This window comes from Colobus angolensis, unplaced genomic scaffold, assembly GCF_000951035.1.
Source record: "Colobus angolensis palliatus isolate OR3802 unplaced genomic scaffold, Cang.pa_1.0 Scaffold501, whole genome shotgun sequence".
Taxonomy (NCBI): domain Eukaryota; kingdom Metazoa; phylum Chordata; class Mammalia; order Primates; family Cercopithecidae; genus Colobus; species Colobus angolensis.
The window spans coordinates 800,603-827,108 of record NW_012118500.1 but is presented as its reverse complement, the minus strand read 5'-3'; the positions used below and the strand labels follow the sequence as shown (position 1 = coordinate 827,108).

Genomic DNA, 26,506 nt, shown 5'->3' with positions numbered 1-26,506 from the left:
CAGTTCTTTTATAAATTCTCTAGGAAACAGACAGGCAGGATACGTGGTAGTTACATCTTCTGCTGTCCTAGAAGCTAAGCCTTTACCACAAGGAATATCACAACAGGCAGAACTTATCGCACTAACCAGGGCTCTCCTCTTATCCAGAGGAAAAATGGTAAACATATACACAGACTCCAAGTATGCCTTCTTGATTGCACACACCCACTCTGTCATCTGGAAAGAAAGAGGGAAACTAACCACCAGTGGTACCCCTATAGTCAACAAAAAACAGATACTCAAACTGCTAGACGCTTTATCAGTGCCTTCCAGAGCAGCCATCATACACTGTAAAGGTCATCAGACTCCATCTAACTCGGTGGCGGCTGGCAATAACTTTGCCGACACCACTGCCAAGTTGGCAGCCAGATTCTCCACTCCCACGCTTCCCTCTATTTGTTTTCTCTCTCCTCAATATACCCCTACTTATACCCAAGAGGAAAAGACCAAACTATTACAAGATTCAACAGCCAAACTAGCCGCAGACAATTGGATTTACCTCAATAATAAATTAGTTATTCCTGAAACTCAACTCCACACCATTCTAAAAGACATACATAATTCCCTACACATAGGACCCAAAGCTTTATATAACCTCCTAAGCCCCCTCATTCACTGCCCCACACTCATGAAACACCTAATTATAATCAACCAACAGTGTTCCACATGCCTCAAGTCAAACTCTCAGGGTGCATTGCACAACCCCCATCCGAGCCATCAACTCAGAGGGCACCAACCAGGCGAAGATTGGCAAATTGACTTTACCCACATGCCAAGGCATAAAAAATTCAAATATCTCTTAACCCTCATTGATACTTTTTCAGGATGGATAGAAGCCTATCCTACTATAGGAGAAACCGCCAATACAGTTGCCTCCATATTCACTGAACACATTATTCCTAGGTTTGGCCTTCCGCTTACTCTTCAGTCTGACAATGGCCCAGCATTCTTCTCCAAGGTAGTCCAACAGGTGGCAGCCCTCCTACACATCACCTGGAAACTCCACATCCCTTATAGACCTCAGTCTTCTGGTCAAGTAGAGAAGGCCAACGGGCTCATTAAGCAGCAACTCACCAAACTCTCCCTCAAGACTCAACAATCGTGGGTAACTCTCCTTCCCCTGGCCCTAACCCAGCTGCGAGCAGCTCCACGGAGTTCAACAGGCCTCAGTCTGTTTGAATTAGTTTACAGCCAGCCCCTCACCCTCCAGCAGTTACCCACCCTTTCTTCCCCGCTGGCAACTTATCTCCCATACCTCAACCTCTTGAGACAACTCCTGAGACAACATGCAGAACTAGCACACCCCTCTCCAACGGACACCTATAGCCCACATCTCTCTCTCAGCCCAGGAGACCAAGTATACTTAAAAGATATCCAAGCCAAAGATCTTCAGCCTGGGTGGAAAGGCCCCTATACTGTCCTCCTATCCACATACACAGCAGCCAAACTTCTAGGACACACGCACTGGGTCCATATATCACAATTAAAAAAGGGCCCCACAGAAGACAATCAGTGGACATCTACTAGACTTACCCCTACCCATCTCAAATTCACCAAACTCTCCCAACCACCACACGTTCCCTGACCCCTTGCGCTTATCCCGATTTCTCGCCATACTCTATATAAACATAACAGAATTCCAATATCTTACCCCAGATCCCTACTTGCCTCCAGATGATAGCCCATCACAGTGGTTCTCCCACTTACCTTTATAGAACATCTTCAGTGACAAGGTGTACTCTGTGATTACACTGAAGATGAAGTACTATTTCATACTTATATTAATATCTTTTTCTTGCATTTCAATCTCTATTACTAACCCAACTTTCATATGGAGATTTTCTATAGTTGAAACTTGGTCACACAAAAATAAACAGCACTCACGGCTACAAGGCACTGCTGACTGCCCCCCTTCAGGCTGCCAACACCATCTTACTATAAATTTTACCCTATCGTGTTGCAGTGTGGCCGGAGCTAAGGCTCTCTGCTTCCTGCACGATCACACTACAATTGTAAGACTTACTGGAAACAAAAGAACCTAGGATGCCCTTATATTTATTGTAAGATCCATTATGCAACCTTGAGACAGAGGAAACCCACTGCTCTCTTCACCATTGAGAATCAACGAACCCCCCTTCAATACCAATTAAATATAAAAGACCCATGGGACCCCCGATGGGCAGACTGAGTCAAAGGTGGACTCTACACAGGCTACACAATCCTTAGTTCATATCCCATGGCTACTCTCCTGATAAAAAGAACACTTGTCCAGCAAAAATCCCTTCCTCAAAACATACAAGCCCTACAGAATTTAACCTTAGCCATACAAGCACAAGAATAGGCCTTACAAAATCAATTACACTCCTCCAATAAGGACCCCTTCTCATGGTTAAAACTAGTCCATCAAGGGTTAAACCTAACACGGGCAGCCAACCTAACAAATCTCTCCCACTGTTTCCTCTGTGCGGCCCTTGAAAGAGCCCCTTTAGTGGCAGTCCCCTTACCTACTGCTTTCAGGGCTACAACTAACTCCATAGGCACCTCCCAAAAACCGTTCTTACTCCAAGTCCCACTATACCAAAGCCCAGAAAGTCCAATCCTTCCTTTCTGCTACTCTACCCCAAACACCTCCTGGTGTAACTATACCCAGCCACCCGCTAAGACCCAGACGGCTCCCATCGGAGGTTATTTCTGGTGCAACAAAACCCTCTTCAAGGTCTTTAATCACACATTCATTGGTCAATCCTTTTGTGTCCCAGTGTCCCTAGTACCTAGTTTAACCTTATATAGCAAAGCAGAAGTAGCTGAACTCATCATACAATTTAACCCTCCTCCTAATGATCTCCAAAAACAGGCTGTCTTCCTTCCCCTAGTCATCGGAGTCTCCCTGGCCGCCTCCTTAGTGGCATCAGGGCTTGGAACTGGGGCACTTGCCCACTTGGTACAGTCTACTCAATCTCTAGCAGCTCAAATCCAAGAGGCCATAGAGGCTTCAGCTGAAAGCCTGGCTTCTCTGCAGCATCAAATTACCTCAGTGGCCCAGGTAGCAGCACACAATAGGCGAGCATTAGATTTACTTACTGCCGAAAAAGGAGGAACATGTCTCTTCTTAGGAGAAGAATGCTGCTATTATGTAAACGAGTCAGGCCTAGTAGGCACTAACATCCAAACCCTAAACAGGATTAAAGCAGAACTAAAAACCTACAATACCCCCTTCACCCCTGGACCACCGGTATGGCTGCTGCCCGTAATACAGCAGATGCTCCCGTTCCTAATTCCCATACTAATCCTCTGTTTTGTCTTATGTCTCGCTCCTGTTTTAATCAAATTTCTCCAAGCCAAAGTTCAAGAGATCACGCACGTCACCTTCAACCAGATGCTTCTTCATCCGTACATCCAAATACCAACCATAGACCCCAACCTCAATGAGGTCCCTTAACAGCAGGAAGTAGCCAGACAGACCACGGCGCCCCTTATCACTATTATCAATAAAAGGTTGGACTGTCTGGACAAATGGAGGCAAGATGGCGCAGTTCCGGGTTCTTCACCATCAACTTTCCCGCGCCCGGGAAAGACACGGGTCGACTGTGCAGGTGCCACCCGACCTCCGATGGAGAAGAACCGGAACCCGCCTAGCCACGCCTACCGCCCCACCCCCGACCCGCCTATGTCCCGCCCACTGCCCTCCCACTTCCGTGCCCGGGACATAAAAGCCGCTCCCCGCGGGCTCGGGGAGTGAACTTCCTCGGCCCCTCCTTGTGCACGGGACCCAGGAACCTCACCCGAGAACGCCGGAGTGAACTTCCTCAGCCCCTCCTCCTGCGCGGGACCCAAGAACATCCTCCGAGAACGCTGGCGCGACTTCGTCGGCCTCCACCGCCGGAGACCAGTGAACCTCGCCCCTCCTTCACATTGGCTTGTAAATAAAGTTGTTTTTGCCTTGCCTTCTTGCCTTTTCTCTGGCATTTGCTCTGGGGGTCGCATTAAAGCAAATCACTAATACCACTCATGTATGTTACTAGAATGATAAAAACCAACGTGGGAAATAACTATCATGTCACTTATATCCTATCCATTGCACATACACTTCCCTGGTTTTGAACACCACCGCTGCGCCCCCCACCCATCCAACCAGTTGGAACATTAACATGACTTTTCCTCTCCTGTGGGGCCTCTCAAAAACTGTTAAGAGGCCCCTTTCCTTTGTTTCCAACATTTTAATGAAACCAATCACACCATATTACCTGGCTGCCCCTCCTGGGCTCTTATGGCTTTGCGGTACTGCCAAAAATTATTTAAACTCTTTTTAATCTTTGGCTTTGTTCCATCTTCATGATTCTTTTCATTATGGTTTTGCTACCCTGGGTACAATAGCTCCCACCCAAATCATTGTCTTGAACATAACTTCCAATCTAGAATCCCATTCTAGAAGAAAAAGGGCCCTAGGATTTACTGTGGCCAGAGTTGTGGGAACTATCACAACTCTTGCCCCTTGGGGAAGTTTTACTTACCATGAAATCACATCACGGGAACTTACCATCTCCCTTGAAATACTGGCAAATACTGGCCTTAGCAAGTGCTGGTGCAAGTCTATCACTGCTAGAAAGGTCTTTAGGCTCACTAGCAGGAATGGTTTTTGAAAAAGACGAGCTCTAGATTATCTCCTAGCTGAACAAGGTGCTGTCATCAGTAAAACCTGTCGATCTACATTAATGTGTCTAGAAAAGTGGAAGCTCATGTCCAAGAAATTTTCGAACAAGCCAAATGGTTAAACACACTCTCCCAAAGTAACCAAAACTGGGCTAAAACCTTTACTGATTGGTTTCCAAAAATCCCTTAGCTCAATCACTGCAGCTTCAAACTCCTGGGCTAAAGAGTTCCTCCTGCCTCAGCCTCCAGAGGATCTAGGACCACAGGCATACCCAGCTAATTTATTTATTTTTTAACTCTTTTTAGAGATGAATTCTTGCCACATTGCCCAGGCTTGTCTAGAACTCCTGGGCTCAAGCAATCTTCCCCATGACAACCTCCTAAGTAGCTTGAATTCCCAGTTTTCAGATACATAACTTTTGCCCTATTTTAGGGTGGAGGTGGGGATTAGAAGGTCAGATGAGCAAATACATGTGGAAGTACTGGGTATATTATAAACTACTGTATCAATAAAAAGTTATATTGCCCTCAAGTATGAAGTAAATTATCAGACTAGCTATCCCGAAGTAAATGGGTCTCCAAAAAGGGAGGTTTTACAGAAGAAACTATCTGGCAAAAGGTAATGCAAAACTGAGTACAACAGCCAGGGAGGTTGGGTTGGGTAGGGTTAGACTCACTTATGGTGTTTGCCAATTCCCGTGGTGTAAATACTACCACCATGTCAAACAGGCACATAATTCGTTCTTGGGAGTCAATACAAGTTGGCACAAACAAAACACTGACAGAATGATTCCTCAAAATTAAAGACTGTGGTGACATTTAGAGAATGGGAATAGGGACTTTCACAGCCTGGAGCAGAACACATTAGGGGCTTGAGGGGGGGGTTGTTAAAAAGAATAAGGAAAATGCAGAGACTCCAGAGAAACATCTCCTTTGTCCTTACTTAACACTATCTTGATGGCCTGTCTTAACATCTGTCTATAAGTAGAAAGGAATTTCACAAGAACACTTCACCTACACTTCCCATCAAAGTCAGATACAAAAGGGAAATACCCTGCAGTAAAATGGACAGCATCCCTGGAGAGAGGACTCCCAGGCCTCAGAGAAAATGACCCTCATATTACAGAACAGTTTTTCCGTGAGGGTACCACCTCTTGCACCATAGGCCCGCACAATTCTGGTTTCAAGTCAAAGAACTTTCCTTACAACCGGGCATGGTGGCTCACGCCTGTAATCACAGCACTTTGGGAGGTGGAGGCAGGCAGATCACCTGAGGCCAAGAGTTCAAGACCAGCCTGGCTAACATGGTGAACCCCCATCTCTACTGAAAGTAAAAATAAAATTAACCGAGCATGGTGGTGTGTGCCTGTAATCCCAGCTACTCAGGAGGTTGAGGCAGGAGAATCACTTGAACCCAGGAGGCAGAGGTTGCAGTGAGCCGAGATCATGCCACTGCACTCCAGCCTGGTCGACAGAGCAGGACTCTGTCTCAAAAAAAAAAAACAAAAAACAACAACAACAACAAAAACTTTTCTTCTCCATATCTCTCAGCCCAAAGTTAATTAGTATCCAAGTGCTGGCAACTCAGGAGGTATTTTCTCTCTCTGGAAGGGGGGCAGTTAAGAAAACAATCCCTTTACAAGTGAAAGCTTGCCAGATTGCTGAGGTTTTGGTTCAGGGTATCATTTTATCATTTTACTTATTTTCCCCTCCCCGACCCCTTAGCTCAGCAAAAATAGCCTAAATTAGATATTTGAGAGTTTGTCTGACCTTCCTTGGAGTGCACTTTTCTCAGCAGACAGAACAGCTATTTCCTCCTTCAGGTTTCGGAGATGTTTCTTATAATCGGATGTGACTTCTGTGTCCCGCTGGTCTACATTCCGCTTGAGTGAACTCCACTGCTCACACTTCCGCTCTTCAGAACTCCGAGGCTCTGACCGCCTATTCTCTGAGCTCCTCTGATCTGTGTTTCTGTGGCGGGCATCCTCCTGAGCTTGAAGAGATTTAAGCCTGAATAGCAAAGAGAGAGGGCAGAGGAAGGGAAGAGAGGAGAGGGGAGGGAGTGAAGGAAGGAAGGAAAGGTAATAAGCAGCAATTGGCATGCTTACCAACAGAGGCTATTCTACTTAGCCTGCCATTATTGCATTGGGAAACTCTGGTGGAAATACATGTGAATGAACAAATTAGCAAGGAGCAGAACTCCCAGGGTCAGGATGCCTCTCCATGTCTGCAGCTTGCATGGGGAAAAATTCCTAAAGAAAGGACACTCATGCAGATCCTCTAGCAAAAACACTGGACTTATAGTCATTCTGTCCCATGTTGGACAGTATGGGACAGATCTTAACTGCACTTTGAAAACATCTGACCTCCAAAAGCTATGCAGGAAGCTGGTCTAAAATATAATCTCCTACCCTCACTAGTTCTTTGACTCTCTGAATAGTCTCAACTATATTTTTAACACATTAATTGGAATATTTAATATTAATTAGAATCTTTGATTCTCTGAACAGTTGGAATATGAGAGAAAACTATAATGGGAACTGAATAACATCCACAAAACTAGCTAGAAGTGTGAACCTGTGAAAATAATGTAGCAAACAAAAAAAACTTTAGAAATAAAATTGGCATCTTCTTCAAGTTACAAAGAGGCGTGGCCACCATAAAACAAGAGCAAAAGCTGGAAGAAGAGAACATGCTGTGATGAAAATGACAAGGGTATATGATGAAAAGGTAAGATTGAGAAGATAAGAAAGTGGGATTAAGAAGGATGCAAAGAAGCTAAAGATGTAATGGAATGAAAAGCTGTAATACAAACAGTAAAGAACAGAATTGGTGCTATAGATAATTGATGAGTAATATGATCGATGGATTTGAGAGGGTTTAACAAATAGGAAATTAGAGATTAAAATGATGAGGAAGGGGAAGACAGAAGTAGAAATTAGAACAGTGTTCCTAGCTAAGATTTATGGGTGTTCCTGAAGAAATCAGAACCATTGGAACATGTGTGAAGATAATCAAAAGGGGTGTGTGTGTGTGTGTGTGTGTGTGTAAAATACACCTCCCACTTACTCTTTTGGGAGGGGGGGATCAAAATTAAGATCCAGGAAGATATAACCTTAAAAGATCAATGTTTATTTTCCCCTTCTAGAATTTTATCTATAAGGAATAATCAGACGGCTCAACTGAGATTTTTCCACAAAAATTATCCCAATATTATTTCCAATGTTGAAAATTAGTATACAAGTAAATATTCAATATGAGGGAAAGCCCCAAATGATGGAACATAATGAACCTATTTAAAACTAACTTCTGCAGTATTTTTTCTTAGTGACAGAGGAAAGCAATGTCAGGTGAAAAGTTAGGATTGAAAATTGTATACTTATATACTTTATTCTGTAGTCCTAACTCTATTATTAATATATTAATCAGAAGGAATGCAAAATGTTAACAGTCACTGGCTCTGGAGTTATGAAAGGGTTTCTATATTCCTTTATACTATATACTATGTTGTACTTTGGAAGTTTTCTATAGTAGATAAGTAATATTTTTGTACTAAATATATACGTATAATTAATAAAAATATTTCTGCATTTTCTCTCTGGTGGTGAACAGATTCTTTCATGTTGTAATGGAGCACCAAAAAAGCTAAATTCAATGATTTAGGCTGCAATAATCCTGTCATTTTTTTCTTACTGCTTTTTTAGCTGATTTATTTCCTCCTCTGCAACCAACAGGGATATGGCCGATCTGTTCTTGGTTTCTTCAAGATTCTTTTCAGTTTCAGCCAGACTGTAAGAGAAATCAGTAACTAAAGATAGATTTTTCAAAATTGGCAGACTTTCTAAATCAAGGCAGAGGCTCACTTAGGAACTTCTGGTATATGACATAGTTCAACATAAACAAGATCAAGTTAAAAGACATCTGCATTCAATCAGGTAATATTGCAAAAATTGTGGTGGACTTGTATGCTAAAACATGCTAACATCCTTTGCTCAATGTCAAACACTGGGAAATTACAGAGCTACTACCCCCAAAAGACTATTAGTATTAGAATATATAGGACAAAGAAACTTGTTCAATTTCTCCTTCTCACCCCTAATTCATCTGCTCTAATTACATCAAAGCCCTAGGTTGGCTTTCTCTACAAAATCTCCATTTTTCTACAATATACCAACATCAATTTTTATTGCTTTGCACTGTGGAGCTGCAGACTTCCTTAATATTTAAAAAAATTATGTGCCCACCTCTAAAGTCCTCACAATCACCCTTGACAATCAGGTACTTCATGTCTTCCTGCCTCTGACGTCTACTACTTATTGAACACAAATTCTCTGAGTTTTCACTGTATCTCTGTCATTATCAGTTTCAAATCCTCTTCATGGTAGACAAATCATAATAAATCGTATTATTTAGGTCTATCTAGTTTAAAAAATAAGTGGGTCTGGGTGCAGTAGCTCATGTCTGTAATTCCAACACTTTGGGAAGCCAAGGCAGGAGAATCTCTTGAACTCAGGAGTTCAAGACCAGCCTGTGCAACACAGTGAGACCCTGTCTCCATAAAAAATTAAATAAATAAAATTAGCCAGGTGTCGTGGTGTGTGCCTGTAGTCCCAGATACTCAGGAGGCTGAGGTGGGAGAATCTCTTCAGACTAGGAGTTTGAAGCTGCAGTGAGCTTTGATTGTGCTACTGCACTCCAGCCTGGGTGACAAAGTAAGAACATGTCTCCAAAAAAAAAAAAATGGAAGTGAGATAGATGATGTTGAATAAAGACCAATGGTCCTCAATGAAGTTATCCCAGAACAGTGAGATTTGAGTTGACAAAGTCTTCTTGACTTCTCTGACTCTGCCAGAGAGATCATAGCACTTGTCCTGAGGCTAAGATAGTGCAGTTGCCTTCCAAACTCACACCAGCCTTTATCCTTTCCTCTAGATAGAAGAACAGTGGATGGCAAAACACTGGGATTTTCACTTTGAGAGTGGAGCAACCTGAGAAATAATGTGCTAACAGCATCCCTGTCAATCCCACAGATCTTAACCAGACATCCAAAATTCCATCCCCTACCTGCTTCCTCCTCTAATAAATGCGCATTTGGCAAGGGCCTTCCACATACTATCCCCAACTCTCCCAAGCAAGGTTTGTTTCCCCTTCTCAGCACTCCACTCACATTTACCTCATTGCATTCACACTATAAACTATTTGAGAGCAATAATTTTATTTTATTCATCTCTACCCCCAGCACCTAAACAGTGCCTGTCACAAGGTATATTTTTTTAATGAGAAAGGAATGAATGAATGAAATGTCTAAAGATGAAAAGAAAGCAAAAAATAGCATTAACTTCATAATATGGCTATTGGAGATTGAAAGGAAACTAGTATGATTTAATTCCAATATAAAGAGGTAACAAGTTTTTAAAAATAAATATGTGAAAATGAACATTTTTATCAAGAGAAAAGAAACTGTAGAAAATGGATCAAAAAAAGGAGAAAAATACAAGCAGGAATTAAAAACTTGGGTATTTTTCTCCTAACACACACAAAAGTGGATGCACATACAAGCAAACATACAAGCTAATTTCATGTGTTTGGACATCATACAGAGAGAAGAAAGAAAAGTACATTCATATGCTAAGAATTGTTTTAATCAGGCTGACATTCTATTTAAATGTTTTGTTGTGTATCTATTCATTCATTGAGCAGATTATTGAGCACTTACTGTGAGCTAGGCATGATGCTCAGTACTGGAGATACAACAGTGTCAAGAAAGCAATGCAAAACAGGAACCCTTTGGATCTTCCAGGCTAGTTGGGGAGATAGATCATATATATACAAGCAAGTTTATTTTTTTTAAGTTCCCAGTTGTGACTTCACTCTCTAACTTTTCTCATAAGTGCTATTATGAGAAAAGCAGATCACCATGAAAGAGAATTAGAGGGAAGAAAGACCTTTCAATGTATGGTGGTCACAGAAGGACTCTGAGCAGGCACATTTAAGCTGAGACTTGTAGGATAACAAAGACCAGGCATGCAAACAGCCAGTGGAAGACTGGAAAGTTCTTTCAGGCAATGGAAGAGCACAGGTAAAGGCCTCAAGGTGAGGAAGTAGATAGTAGACTGGGTCAGGAGAAAGTGACAGGAGATGACACTCGGGCAGAAACACAGCCAGATCAGGCGGACTGCTATGAGAGCCCTAGTGAGAAATTTAGAATTTTTTCTTTTTTTTTTTTTTGAGACAGAGTCTCGCTCTATCGCCCAGGCTGGAGTGCAGTGGCCAAATCTCAGCTCACTGCAAGCTCCACCTCCCAGGTTTAGGCCATTCTGCTGGCTCAGCCTCCCAAGTAGCTGGGACTACAGGCGCCCGCCACCTTGCCCGGCTAGTTTTTTGTATTTTTTAGTAGAGACGGGATTTCACGGTGTTAGCCAGGATGGTCTCCATCTCCTGACCTCGTGATCCACCCGTCTCGGCCTCCCAAAGTGCTGAGATTACAGGCTTGAGCCACCGCGCCCGGCCTAGAATTTTTTCTAAGTATAAAGGGAAGAGACCACTTAAACAAACTTCTAAGAGAAAAACAAACAACCCCATTAAAAAGTGGGCAAAGAACATGAACAGACACTTCTCAAGAGAAGACATTTATGCGACCAACAAACATATAAAAACAAGCTCAACATCACTGATTATTAGAGAAATGCAAATCAAACCACAATGAGATACCATCTCATGCCAGTCAGAATGGCAATTATTAAAAAGTCAAGAAACAACAGATGCTGGCAAGGCTGCAGAGAAATAGGAAATTTTTCACACTGTTAGTGGAAATGTAAATTAGTTCAACCATTGTGGAAGACAGTGTGGTGATTCCTCAAGGATCTACAACCAAAATACCATTTGACCCAGCAATCCCATTACTGGGTATATACCCAAAGGAATATAAATAATTATATTATAGATACATGCTCATGTATGTTTACTGCAGCACTGTTCACAATAGCAAAGACATGGAATCAGCCCAAATGCCCATCAATGATAGACCGAATAAAGAAAATGTGGTACATATGCACCATGGAATACTATGCAGCCAAAAAAGGAATAAGATTATGCCCTTTGCATGGAAATGGATGAAACTAGAAGCCATTATCTTCGGTAAACTAACGCAGGAACAGAAAACCAAACACTACATGTTCTCACTCATAAATGGGAGTTGAACAATGGCAACACAAGGACACAGGGAGGGGAACCATACATACTGGGGCCTGTTGGGGGCTAGGAGAAGGGAGAGCATCAGGATAAATAGCTAATGCATGTGAGGCTTAATACCTAGGTGATGAGTTAATCTGTGCAGCAAACCACCATGGTACATGTTTACCTATATAAGAAACCTGCACATCCTGCACATGTATCCCAGAACTTAAAATAAAATATAATATTTAAAAAAGGAGAAGACTAACAGCTTTTAATCAGAAGGATGATTTGATATGGCTGGGCGCTGTGGCTGACGTCTGTAATCCCAGCACTTTGGGAGGCCGAGGCGGGCAGATCATGAGGCCAGGAGTTCGAGACCATCCTGGCTAACACGGTGAAACGCCATCTCTACTAAAAATACAAAAAACTAGCCAGGCGTGGTGGCAGGCACCTGTAGTCCCAGCTATTCAGGAGGCTGAGGCAGGAGAATGGCATGAAACTGGAAGGCAGAGCTTGCAGTGAGCCGAGATCGCACCACTGCACCCCAGCCTGGGTGACAGAGCGAGACTCTGTCTCAAAACAAAAACAGAAAAAAAAAAGGATGACTTGATACAATTTTATATGTACATACATATAAATTATATATATATATTATATATCACTATATATAGTGATATAATTATATATATCACTAATTATCAGGGAAACGCAAGTTAAAATCGTAATGCGATACCATCTTACTTCTGCAAGAATTGTCGTAATTACAAAATCAAAACACAATAGCTGTTGGAGTAAATGTGGAGAAAAGGGAAAACTTTTATGCTGCTGGTGGGAATGTAAACTAGTACAACCACTATTGAAAGCAGTGTATTTCAATAGAGATTTCAATAGCAGAGATTTCTTAAAGAACTAAAAGTAGAACTACAATTTGATACAGCCATCCCACTACTGCATACCTACCCAAAGAAAAAGAAGCCATCTTATGAAAAAGACACATGCACATGTATGCTTATAGCAGTACAATTCACAGTTGCAGAGATATGGAACCAACGTAAGTGCCCATCAACTAATGGGGGGATAAAGAAAATGTGGTATATATATACCGTGGAGTACTAGTCAGCCATACAATGAAATGAAATAATGGCCTTTGCAGCAACTTGGATGGAGCTGGAGGCCATTATTCTAAGTGAAGTAACTCAGGAATGAAAAACCAAATGTCATATTTTCTCACTTACAAGTGGGAGTTAAGCTATGGGGATGCAAAGGCATACGAATGATATAATGGACTTTGGGGACTTGAGGGGAAAGAAAGGAGGAGGCTGAGGGATAAAAGGCTACATAATGGCTCTACTGTATACCACTCAGGTGACAGGTGCACCAAAATCTCAGAAATTACTACCAAAGAATTTATCCATGTAACCAAATACCACTTGTTCTCCAAAATCTATTGAAATAACATAAAAATAAAATAAAGGGTTCCAAGATGGCCGAATAGGAACGGCTCCAGCCTCCAGCTCCCAGCGTGAGCAACACAGAAGATGGGTGATTTCTGCATTTCCAACTGAAGTTTGAAGAGAGTAATGGTTCTCCCAGCACTGAGTTTGAGATCTGAGAACAGACAGACTGCCTGCTCAAGTGGGTCCCTGACCCCCGAGTAGCCTAACTGGGAGACCCCACAGAAGTACAAACTATCATCAGAGAATACTATAAACACCTCTATGCAAATAAACTAGGAAATCTAGAGGAAATGCATAAATTCCTGGACACATACACTCTCCCAAGACTAAACCAGGAAGTAGTTGAATCCCTGAATAGACCAATAGCAGGCTCTGAAAGTGAGGCAATAATTAATAGCCTACCCACCAAAAAAAGTCCAGGACCAGACGGATTCACAGCCGAATTCTACCAGAGGTACAAGAAGGAGCTGGTACCATTCCTTCTGAAACCATTCCAATCAATAGAAAAAGAGGAAATCCTCCCTAACTCATTTTATGAGGCCAACATCATCCTGATACCAAAGCCTGGCAGAGACACAACAAAAAAAGAGATTTTAGACCAATATCCCTGATGAACATTGATGCAAAAATCCTCAATAAAATACTGGCAAACCGAATCCAGCAGCACATCAAAAAGTTTATCCACCATGATCAAGTGGGCTTCATCCCTGGGATGCAATGCTGGTTCAATATATGCAAATCAATAAATGTAATCCATCATATAAGCAGAATCAAAGACAAAAACCACATGCTTATCTCAATAGATGCAGAAAAGGCCTTTGACAAAATTCAACAGCACTTCATGCTAAAAACTCTCAATAAATTTGGTATTGATGGAATGTATCTCAAAATAATAAGAACTATTTATGACAAACCCACAGCCAATATCATACTGAATGGGCAAAAACTGGAAGCATTGCCCTTGAAAACTGGCACAAGACAGGGATGCCCTCCCTCACCACTCCTATTTAACATAATTTGGAAGTTCTGGCCAGGACAATCAGGCAAGAGAAAGAAATAAGGGGTATTCAATTAGGAAAAGAGGAAGTCAAATTGTCCCTGTTTGCAGATGACATGATTGTATATTTAGAAAACTGCATCATCTCAGACCCAAATCTCCTTAAACTGATAAGCAACTTCAACAAGGTCTCAGGATACAAAATCAATGTACAAAAATCATAAGCATTCTTATACACCAATAACAGACAAACAGAGAGCCAAATCATGAATAAACTTCCATTCACAATTGCTTCCAAGAGAATAAAACACCTAGAAATCCAACTTACAAGAAAAAAAAAAAACATCAAAAACTGGGCAAAAGATATGAACAGACACTTCTCAAAAGAAGACATTTATGCAGCCAACAGACACATGAAAAAATGCTCATCATCACTAGCCATCAGAGAAATACAAATCAAAACCACAATGAGATTCCATCTCACACCAGTTAAAATGGCAATCAATAAAAAGTCAGGAAACAACAGGTGCTGGAGAGGATGTGGAGAAATGGGAACACTTTTGCACTGTTGGTGGGACTGTAAACTAGTTCATCCATTGTGGAAGACAGTGTGGCGATTCCTCAAGGATCTAGAACTAGAAATACCGTTTGACTCAGCCATTCCATTACTGGGTATATATCCAAAGAACTATAAATCATGCTGCTATCAAGACACATGCACACGTATGTTTATTGCGGCATTATGCACAATAGCAAAGACTTGGAACCAACCCAAATGTCCATCAACGACAGACTGGATTAAGAAAATGTGGCACATATACACCATGGAATACTATGCAGCCATAAAAAAGGATGAGTTCATGTCCTTTGTAGGGACATGGATGCAGCTGGAAACCATCATTCTCAGCAAACTATCACAAGAACAGAAAACCAAACACTGCAGTGGGAATTGAACAACTAGAACACTTGGACACAGAATGGGGAACATCACACACCAGGGCCTGTCGTGGGGTAGTGGGAGTGGGGAGGGATAGCATTTGGAGATATACCTAAAGTAAATGACGAGTTAGTGGGTGCAGCACACCAACATGGTACATGTATACATATGTAACAAATCTGCACGTTGAAAAAGTATAATAAAAAATTAAAAACAAAAATAAAAACTAAGAAATCCAGGGAAAAGCAGCAAGCATCTTCATGTATGCAACTTTCTAATGGTTAGTAGAGAAAATATATATATAGAGAGAGAAGGAACACACACGTGATAAAGCAAATAGGGCAAAAGGCATATGAAAGGGCATATGGAAATTTTTAGTGCTATTCTAGTGGATTTGCTGTGTTTGAAATTATTTTCAAATGAAAAGTTTTTTTAAAGTATGCATTATATTTCTTGATCCATGGTGCCCCTTATAGGTAACAACAGTGTCACTGAAACAAGATAGAAAAGTGGGAAACCCTGGCCCCTACTAGTGCTGACAGCCATCAAGAACCAGTAAAGTTTTGATGCCCTGCCTCACAACTAGAGGAAAACGTAGGATCATCTGCAGCAATTGCTAGCTAATGTCCCAGGAGACCTTCCTAGACAAGACATGCACAACTCAGGACCCATCAGAACGAGACACTAGTGCCTACATGAAATTAAGGCCAGCAAGAACCCAGAGGGCAGTACAAGACCAAAAACTCTTCTTGTCCGTCACCAGGAGAGTATAGAAGCATCCCTTCCCTAGAAAGGATGAGGGGAAGGGAGACCCCATGAGAGGGTAAAAACAGCTCTTAATGCATGTTTGCACTTGGAATGAGCTGAATGTTTATAGAAAATGGACTATGATAAACCAGAAATGACTATGTGATCTTGAAGTGGCTTATTGAAGGATCCTTCAAAATGAGCTCATATTAGTTGAAATAAATTATAGATTGTATGCTTTTTGCATATTACAATTATAAATGTTGACTGCTTCAGGTATATAACTACTCATTGATTATGATTCCAGTTGGAAATATGAATGGGTGTGTGTGGAGGTGCAGGCACAAAGAAAAAATGTCTGGAGTAAAATATACCAAAATGTTAATAGGGACAAGAAAACAGGTGATTTTCATCAATTTTTATTTGTTGTATGCATTTTGAAAAAGAAAATTGTAGTATTTTTATAATCAGGCAAAACTAAATCAATAGAGATATTTTTCCTTAGAAAAATGTAAATGTCATCAGAGAACAAGGCAGAGCACCACATATTACTCCATCCCAAGCCTTAACTAGTTATTGATTAAAGAAAAAAAAGATTTCCTTTCTGTCCCATTGATGTCAGCAATGAAGCAATGCTGTGGTAGGAGAAATTCCCATTGATGGATTTTTGTTAGGTATGTCAAACACAGTTTCATACATATTTGTCTACCTGCCTCAAGTACAAACCCAAAGTCTACAATGTTTTTTGTGGTGATTCCCTAAGTTTGCTTCCCTGGCTCTGCCCACAGCATGCATCTGATATCTGTTGTTGCCTGGAATTGCTTAACTTTTTAAAAATACATTCTTATACCTAATAATTATTGCAAAATCTTGAATTCTTGCTTTCTTAAAAGACTCTGACCCTTGCGGATTAAGAGAGGCACACATACACCCCTAAATGAGTATAATGGACAGATAGATGCAGCCTGCTTAATTTGACTTTTGCTGTCTTTCTCTTAATTTTCCTCTTTGCCTGATTGTTCACTCTATTTTATTCTTCCCTTTTTGCATCTCTTTTAAAATTTTTCTCCCAAAAGGTAGATTTTTGTCTAACAATCTTTACCTGTTTGTCAATATGGGCTGATGATGTGCTTATGAAGAAGTAACTCCAAAGAAGGAACCAGGGGACCAGGTATCATAATATATCCTGTCCCCAAATCCACAGACACTGACTCTAAACTCTCTCTCTCTCTCTCTCTTTCTCTCTCTCTCTCTCTGTCTCTCATTGTCATACACACATGCACACAGACACACACACAATCATATTACTTATTTACAAATGCCCACATTTCACATGAGCCATTATTCTCCTTTCGAATTTAAAACTTAATTAAATTGAAAACAATACTTTTTGGAAAAAGATAACTTGCATTCCTCTTACTCGTCTTGAACCTGGTTGAGTTGACTCCGGGTTGAGTTCAAATTAGAATCTAACTGTTGCATGTCCCGATCCCGAGGACTGGAATCTTTACGTCTCTCCCTGTCAAACGTGTTCTGGAAAGGCACACCAAAAAAACAAAAAACAAAAATCAGTCTGAATACGTAAAATGACATTGATGAATTAAAAAAAAAAAAAGTCCATCTCAAAAGAGCGCACATGAAGTTCTAGTGCAGGCAAAATTAATCTAGAGTGACAAAAATCAGAAGATGGTTGCCCTGGGGAAGGTGCAAGAAATGCTCTGAAGTGATGGAGATGTCTGATATTCCAATAGAGATGTGAATTTACACAGGTATATGTATTTGTTAAGACAGCAATTTACGGATTTCACTGAATATAAATTATACCTCAATTTCCAAAAAGACTTTGAAACATCATTCTACATCTTTATACCTAGAATAACGCCCACACAGAGGATAAAAATCTGAGAAGCATCCAAACATTCTCAGGGAAAAAAAATTACTTAATGATAACTGAAGTCTATAAAGTACTTAACACGTGTCAGACCCTATGCAGCTTGTTTAGTGTGCTCATCACATTTAATTCTCACAAATGACCCTATTAGATCAGCAAAACCATTGTCTCCATTCAGCAAATAAGAAAATTGAGACATAAATGTTTAGATACCTACTCCAGGGCCATAAAAGAGGAACTGGTTTTCTTTCAGTGATCTCCAAGCGGGGATCCTTCAGCCACTGTCTTATAAGGTTCTTGCTCAGAACAGACTAAATGCTTTCTTTTTGTTATTATTATTATTTTTTATTTTTTTACTTTAGGTTCTGGGACACACGTGCAGAATGACCAGGATTTTTACATAGATATATGTGTGCCATGGTGGTTTGCTGCACCTATCAACCTGTCACCTAGGTTTTAAGCCCCACATGCATTAGATGTTTGTCCTAATGCTTTCTCTCCCCTCACCCCTGCAATTCCCCGACAGGCCCTGCTGTGTTGGTCCCCTCCCTGTGTCCATGTATTCTCATTGTTCAACTCCCACTTATGAGTGAGAACATGTGATGTTTGGTTTTCTCAGAAGAGACTAAATGTTTTCTAAATGCGTCTGTTTTAGAAAGGGTTATAGGTAAATCCATATAAATGTTTAAAAGTAAAGTAACTAATGTTTTGGTTGCCCAGATGTAATGATGTGGATGCCTTAAGTAAGGCATGTGCTCTCTTTCTAGTCTGATCTCCACCTGTTCAAAAACTAACACTGTCCCCATGAAAACCACCAATAACCCTCACAAACTGTGACACTCTGTCAGTCTACCAGAATTAAGTCCTCTTCTTCTCTTGGAGGTTTCTGATTTGTTTTATCTCACTGTTCAGAAAGTCAAGGGTTATCCTTCAGCATCCCCACCTGCAGAGAGGGGACCTTGCTGTCAACAGGTTTTCCCATGGAAGCAGCAGTAAAGGAAGCCTCCAGCCAAGGCAAAAGGCGTGACTTGATTGTTTCCACACCATCGTTATGTCCTCCTAAAAGAATACACACATCAAGTCAGGGAGAGAAACACAACTGTATCAACAGTCAAAGAACACAAAAAAGCACCAAGAAAGGAGAGAAAGGCAGGCAGAACTGGATGGGAAATTACCAGGCCATTCTCACCTTCTTGGGCTGCTGTTGTGAGGATCCCGAAGAGTTGTCCCTGCACCTTGGCAACTTGCTCAATGAGTTCAAGGCAGTGATTTAGATTTTGATCACATGTGTTTGTCTGCAAGGGCAAAACAGTAGATAACCAGGGTAATTTCTTCACTCTTGGACCCACTGCAGGCAGACCAGGGTCTCACTTGACCCAAGAGCTGCCTGGCTCTGGTACGCTCTGGTAGCAGGACTGCTGTGTGGTCACCGAAACTTATCTCCCGTAGACCACATTTCCCAGTTTCCCTAGCAGTTCGTGTGGCCATGTAACTGAATTCTGGTTAACTGGATGGGAAGTGATATATGCCCAGGGCCTGGCCCAGAAGGGAACCTCTTGAATGATTTATTTTTCTTTTCCCCTCTGACAACTGAATGCAGAAGAGCCAAGAGAGGATGTTGAGGGCATAAGGGATGGTGGAGCCACAAGATTTGCAAGGTTGCTGACTGAATGCTTGCATTGAATTATCACATAGTTGAGAGAGTTGGTTTGTGTGTGTTAAGCCACTGAGATTTGGAGGTTGTTTTTTATAGCAATAATCCTACTCAGTAAAACTCTACAAAAATACATTTAAAAGCTAAATGGACCTGTTGTCAGACAATACAAATCACTGCCTAATTTACCTGCTTTATTGGTTCCTGTCCTCTACATAAATTCAATTCATATATACTGTATGTGCATAGAGAACATGACTTCTTAACAGCAAAAAGGTATTGCTGGGTTTAGGGACTTGGCACTTGCAGACTCATGGGGCAGACATATGAATAGCCAGTTACCTTGCAGCAGAATAATAAGTCTAACTACACAGAGGAGTGCAAGCTCTACCCAATAGCCCATTGTCTTGGAAAGTCTGGGAAAGCTTCCAAGAGGAAGTGAAACCTAGTCCAAGATGAAATTAGCCAGACTTGGAAAAGGAGGTGGTTCCAGTGGTTGTGGAACATTCTAAGCAATGAGAACAGAACACGAGGAGGCAAAGAAGTGAACCTTTTAGCTATTATTCTGCTTTCCTCATTTCTTTGAAAGATTCTACCATTTCTATTTCAACATAAGCCAAACCTCTAACTGACTCTAACTGTAGAAGAAGGAATACAACTACAAGCAACAAACATCACGTGGTTGTAAAAATGCATCGATTTATGTGTCACCTCAGGGCGCAATAAGGCATTGGTCCTTGGTGCCTCCTGGACACAACAAATCCCAGAACAGAAAGCAGGGTACAAGGAGGATAGAAACTAGGAGTAAGAGAAAAGTTGAGATAATCTCTAGGCAAAAGTTTACAAATCAAATGCACATCTGCATCAACCAAGGAAATGGTTCAGACAGGCAAGAAGCTCCTTGAGGACAGACCTGTCCTGTTGGTTGTTGTATTCCCAACCCTGGGTTCTACGGTGCCCCTGTATTCAGACTCATTATGCGTTGGATGGATGCATGTAAATGAGATGATTCACTTACTTTGTATTTATCATATCTCTCCTATATGCCAGGCTCTATTAGTGCTTTACATAAACTCAGCTAATTTTTGCACTAGTACACTAGGAGTTAGAAGAACTATTATCATTCCCATTTCAGATGAGAAAGTTGAGGCACAGAGAGGTTAAGTAACTGGTTCATGGCTACCCAGCTAGTAAATTATCAGAGCTGAGATTGGACCCCAGCAGCCCAGCTTCCAGAGCCCATGCTCTTAACTACTAAACTATCTATACTGACTTTTAGATCATGCTTCATGCTGGGAGTAGAGGGAGGATTGGATGATGCGACCAAGAGTGAATGGGGAGGGCATCCCGGGAAGGCTTCTCTGTGGAGGGGACCCTTGAGTATTCCTGAGTTTTAAGATTCAGGGAAGCACAGCACTAGGGAAGGAACATGCCAGGCAGTGGGAACAGCAAGGACAAAAGTTCTGTGGCAGGAACAAGTTCAGCAACCTTGAATATGTCAATGTGGCAGAGGCACAGAAAGTCAGAGAGTTTGGTAGGGTAGGTTGACCTGGAGAGCCTTTCACCCCTGGCAAGGAGTTTGGATGGGATGGACTTGTAACTGAGAGGGCAGCTGGTTTACTTTCCATTCTTGGTAAATGGTACCTGGTAACTAATTCTGTTGTAGCATTGATTTCTCATGTAGTCATTTTTTCTCCATCTCATCCATCCAATCTCTCCTCCCAAAAGGACCATGAGTTCTTTTTAAAAACGATCTTGCTTTGCTCATGTTTGTATCTGTTGCCACTAGTATCCTAGCAAATTGAAGGGTCCAAACAGCAGTTGATGAATGAATGATTTAACAGCGTAATGTTGACATGATAGAGCATTTAAAACCCATAGCCTGAACATCTATCTCCATTTCTTCCTCATTAATTCAGCACTCCTTGCCGTGTCCATTTTATACCTGCACTTATTACACTGAACTTCAATTACCTACTTACAAGCCTTTTGCCCTCTGGCAAGATCATTCCATGTGTTAAGTGGATGGAGAATGAGCTTGGGAGTCAAGCAAACCTGAGTATCTCAGCTCTGCTGCTTGCTACAGTTCTGTGTGACCCTGCACAAGTTACTTAACCTCTCTGAGCCCATTCTTCTCCCATGCAATGGGGATAATAATGCCTTGCGGAGCATTAGAATTAAATCAAAACAATATATGTCTAGCATCTCAGACACAGAAGGTGTTTATCAATTGGCACCTATGAGGTGGCATGCAGTATTGAAAGGAGCCAGTGGCTTAGGAATAAGGTAGACCTTTGTTCAAATCTGGTTCTCAACTTACCAGCTGCATTCCCTTAGAAAAGACATTTAAATATGAGGCTCTGTTTCCTCCTGTTTAGGAGGTAGTTGATCACATGAGCAGAGTCCAGTGTAAAAGAGGTACACAATAATTAGAAGTATTACTGTGGTATCATTACTATCTGTTCCTATGCCTTGCCTAGAGCCTGGTACATACTGGATACCCAGAGGAATGCTGGTCAAATGAGTTTTTAAACACAACTTAAATAACAGGAGAGAATATCCTGTGTCACATAGTTCCGCTTCCCAAGACATGTTACAACATGATGCAACTTCTAAACACAAAGCATTGCACAAGATAATCAAGTTGCATTAGGGTCACATTATTCAAGTAAACACATACCCACATGCTCACACAAGACAAACAGAGCAAAGATATGGACTAATTATACTGTCTCCAAAGCACAGACTCTCCAGATTTATCCATTCATAAATCATTGAGTTCCTATTATATGTAAGGCCCTGGAAACAAAGCTCAGGAAACAAAGCTATATTTAAAAAAAAAAAAGTTGTCTGCAGTCAGTGAACTAATTAGACAGGGAAGTGAGATGGAGAACAAGTGGCACATAGGGGATAAATAATTACCTTAGAGTTTATGTTAAATACTCTGTGTGGATAACAAGCTATAGGAATAGCAAAATAACCTCTGGTGAGGGGTGAAGGGTAACAGGGAAGGGCAATTGAAGAGGAGAAACAGAAGGTACCAAGGCATATCAGGAGAAAGTGAGTACAGGGTCCAGAGACCAAGTTTGAAAGACTTGACTGGCCACATTAAGGGTCTTGGGCTTCATTCCATCATCAAAATGTTTAAGGATGCAACAGAGGAAGGTGGGTATGACATGCTCATATTTCCTTTGCATGTTACAAAAATCTCTCTGGCAAAAGCAGACCAGATAGAGTTTGGGTTACAGAGTGAGTCTGGTGGGGAGGTAGATGGATATAACCATCTAGCTGAGGTAGATGGATATAACCATCTAGCTGAGAGATGCTGGAGGCTGTAGACATACCAAGGGTCTCCCAAAGGTCTTTCCCAGCCCCAAATTACACCTGTGCCAGTAAAGTTCCCGCTGATTTCAGCATTACTTAAGAAGGTCAGGGAGTTTCAAAATGAGTAAGAGGTATGAGAGGGATGATCTGAGTTTGGGTTTGAACAAGTGAGGGGGCCTGCAGGACCTTCAGATGGAATGTCCAGTAGTAGTACCTAATAATTACTGGTCTAATTACCTACTCTATACCAGCCAGACCCTGTGCTAAGAGCTTTATATACGTGGCTCCTTTTAATCCTCAGAACAATCCTACAAATGAGATGCCATCATCATCCAAAATTCATCACTAAGGAAAAACAAATTAAGTAATTTGAAGAGACAATAGTGCGGACCCATTCCTGCAGCCTCCAGCACTGCAGCTGAGCTCTCAACAACAATGCTTTCCCCAAAGCAGATGGAAAGTAAGTCTGGAGCTTAGAAGAGAGACAGGACTGGGAGGAGTGGCTTTGGAAGGCTTCAGCAAGTGGGAGGGTGCAGAAGCCACATGCACAGATGAGATTACCAGGGAGAGAAAAGAGTGAGGAGAGGGCTGAGGGCAGAGCGAGGGGCAATTTTGCTGTGTCAGAAGTGCTCTGAGTAAGAAGAGCCAGTGGATAAAAAACAAAACAAGAGCAGTCAGAAATGAGAGGACACCCAGGAAGCAAGATGAAGAAGAATAAGGAGGCCGAAGAAGGAGGTGGTTTCAAGAAGCAGAAGGGCATGGTTTATTCATGCATTTATACTCTCAAGAAATTTTATGGAGAGGCCACTATGCACTGGATGCTAGGGACACAATGTCTCCTGCCCTGGAGGAATTTATAGTCTAAGATAAACATGAAAATAAATGCAAAAACACATGCTACTTACTATAAGAAAACTGGTCCAGATTTCAGAGGTAAAACTCAAAAGAGAAGGTGGTAAGGGCCATGAAGTTTCAGGAAAGCCTTTGCTTGAGGAGCTTTGTGGGCTCCCACTCCTAGAAATGGATTTAATTGCTTTCGTGTGGGACCTGGTCTTTGGAAATATAAAAGCTTTCTGGATAATTCCTATGTGCAGTGAAGACTGATAACCACAGCATTAGTGGGTAGCAAAATCAATTTAGTGAGTCTCAAACAGCAAATAATACTAAAAAGAAAACAGAAAAACACACCATAATGAGTAAAGGTAAGAATTATTAGTGGAACTTGAGTTTATACGTACAAGAGTTTATGTGTGCTATATTGTGAAGTAAAATGCATTGAGTCCTGTAGGTAAGTTTTAAAAACAATGTTCTGGGGACAATGCCTTGCCTGTGTTGAGAATCACTAGTATTGGCAATGAGAGCCATAAAAATGATGCCTCAAACAGCTGTATCAAAGTTGGATTGGAAATGGGCGTGAATGAAGGCAGGGAAATGAATAAGAACTTTCCATGTTATAAGTGTAAAACTGAAATAAGTAAACTTCAAACACATTCTAATGGCTTTGTGCAGATAGGAAAGCAAGAGTTAACAGAAAAGAATAAAATATTCAGGAATATAACCACCAACATTATTAACACAAAGACATATTCTTTTAAAGCTACTAACTCCTGTGACACAGATACGAGCTAAGAGCCTCCTTTTGTTCCCATGATTGCTGTAAAAATACTGCTAGTTCTGTTAGAGGCAACATTTTCTGGACTGCATGAAGCTACTGTTAAAATAGAGATCTTAAGACTAATGTAACAGACTCTTTGCGGCAATAAGATAAAGACCTAAGGCCATGCCAGGCAAGGATTAAGTCACATACCCCTACACACAAAGAATCAACTATGTTCTAACTGTCAAAAGGTTTTTTCTTTTTATCTAGCAGCTAAGCAAGCACTGGCCTTGAGATAAACAATGTTAAAACAATTGCAACTCACTGACTACCAGACTCTGACTAACTGATCCCCTCCCCTGTTCCACAGTCCATAACTGCAACTTCGACTGGATAAGTTACTGATTTCAGTAACTTTCTGCTGATAAGAGACCATGGACAATAGGCTGGTTCTGATCGGTCCACAGAGGCTGCACACTAAGTTCCTTCATGTCCCTGCCTCCACCTTTGATGTATAGGGCCTAATTGTAATACATTTAAATGTTAAGCCTCTACCCCAAAATGATAGGATGAACGTAACATGAGTGTTTGCTTACTATGCATGTGAGCATTCCCCCTTCATGAATATTCATAGCTCCTCCTATAACCTGTTGAATATGTATACATGTGGCCAAACCATTCAGCATTAATTCCTGTCTACTTCCCAGCCTGCAGGTTGTTACCATTTCTAAGAAATAAAGCTCTCCTAAGAAAATGAGGATGTTCCTATCTCACTCAAATATCAACAGCGGAAAAGTTTTCCAGGCAGAGAAAACAATGAGTGCAAAATGCTCTGAAGCAGAAGCATGTCTGGCATCTCTAGAACTGTGCTGTCTGAGACAGTAGCCATGAGCTACATGTGGCTATCTGAATTTAAACTGGACTTAAGTCAAATTAAAAATTATGTTCTTCAGTGTGCACTTGCCACATTTCAAGTGCCCAATAGTTACCATATTGGACAATGCAGATATAGAACCTGTCCATCATCATAGAAAGTTCTATTGGACAGCACTGCTCTAGGATGAGCAAGAAGGCTGGTACTGCTGGAGTGGGCTGAGCAAGGGAGAAAGTAACAGATAAGGTTAAAGAGCTTAAAGGGGCACAGTTATGTAGGACTTTGAAGGTCATTGTAGGAGCTTTGGCTTCTTCTGACTGAAATAGGAAATTTGGAGTGTCTTTCAAAAAGAGTAACTTGATCTGACTTGACATTTAGAAGAGTCTCTTTGGGTTGTTACTTTTGTAATAATCCAGGTGAGAGATGATCAAGGACGGAGAAGGGTGGTAGCAGTGGGGTTGCTGAAAAGTGTTTAGATTCTGTATGAACTTTGAAGTTAGAACCAACAGACTATGATGGTGAAAAGGGAGTGGAGTACATAATGATGAAGACTACTTAGAAAGGAGGCCTGTAGTTGGGGCATGGGAAAGGGTAAATTCCGTTTTGAACAGATTTGACTTTGAGCATTTTGAGCATTTCAATAGTATTCACTATTGAAAGATGTCCAATGGGCAGCTGGAGAAGTGAGAGCTCAGATGGGAACACATCCTATAGAAATAAGATTCATCGATATACTTGTAAGAGATGAAGCAGGAGTGGAGGGGGAAGAATACAGGTGTCAACATTCCAATGTGATAAAGATGCCTGCAAACTCAAGAGAAATGATGGAACCTGGGGAGTGGCCACAAGGTATAAAAAACACTGGTAGTTGTGAGTACAGTCTCTACTGTAGAGAGATGAAGGGAACAGCTGGATGGAAATGGTTTTAATGACAGCAGAGAATGTGATGTTATCAAGACAGGAAAATGTAATAAACTAAGGCACTTCTCATTACTTACAGGGAGTTTCTAAAGTAATTGTTTATTAGTTCCAGACAAATACTAGTGCTATTTGTAATAAACATTGTGACAAACAACATGTTTTTTAAAATTCAGAGTTCAGTTAGGCCGCTGGGCAAAAAAAAAGGGGTAAATACTGTACACATGTTAGGATTTCTTATTCTC

General features: G+C 41.3%; 1 protein-coding gene across 3 annotated transcripts in view; it reads right to left on the bottom strand.

The window, feature by feature from the left end:
* Positions 1–26,506, bottom strand: part of SPATA18 (spermatogenesis associated 18) — a 61,220-nt gene that overhangs the window by 32,950 nt on the left and 1,764 nt on the right. For 2 of the 3 annotated variants that reach the window (XR_001003797.1, XM_011960054.1), the window contains exons 2-6: positions 19,084–19,189; positions 18,838–18,953; positions 17,424–17,536; positions 8,383–8,478; positions 6,460–6,699 (exon numbers count right to left, since the gene is read on the bottom strand). Coding sequence is in view for 2 of the 3 variants with exons in the window: in XM_011960054.1 (XP_011815444.1) it covers positions 6,460–6,699; positions 8,383–8,478; positions 17,424–17,536; positions 18,838–18,953; positions 19,084–19,189 (671 nt within the window). In the remaining variant the exon portion in view is untranslated. The remainder of the gene's footprint in view (positions 1–6,459; positions 6,700–8,382; positions 8,479–17,423; positions 17,537–18,837; positions 18,954–19,083; positions 19,190–26,506) is intronic. The other variant, XM_011960055.1, reaches the window with a different exon arrangement.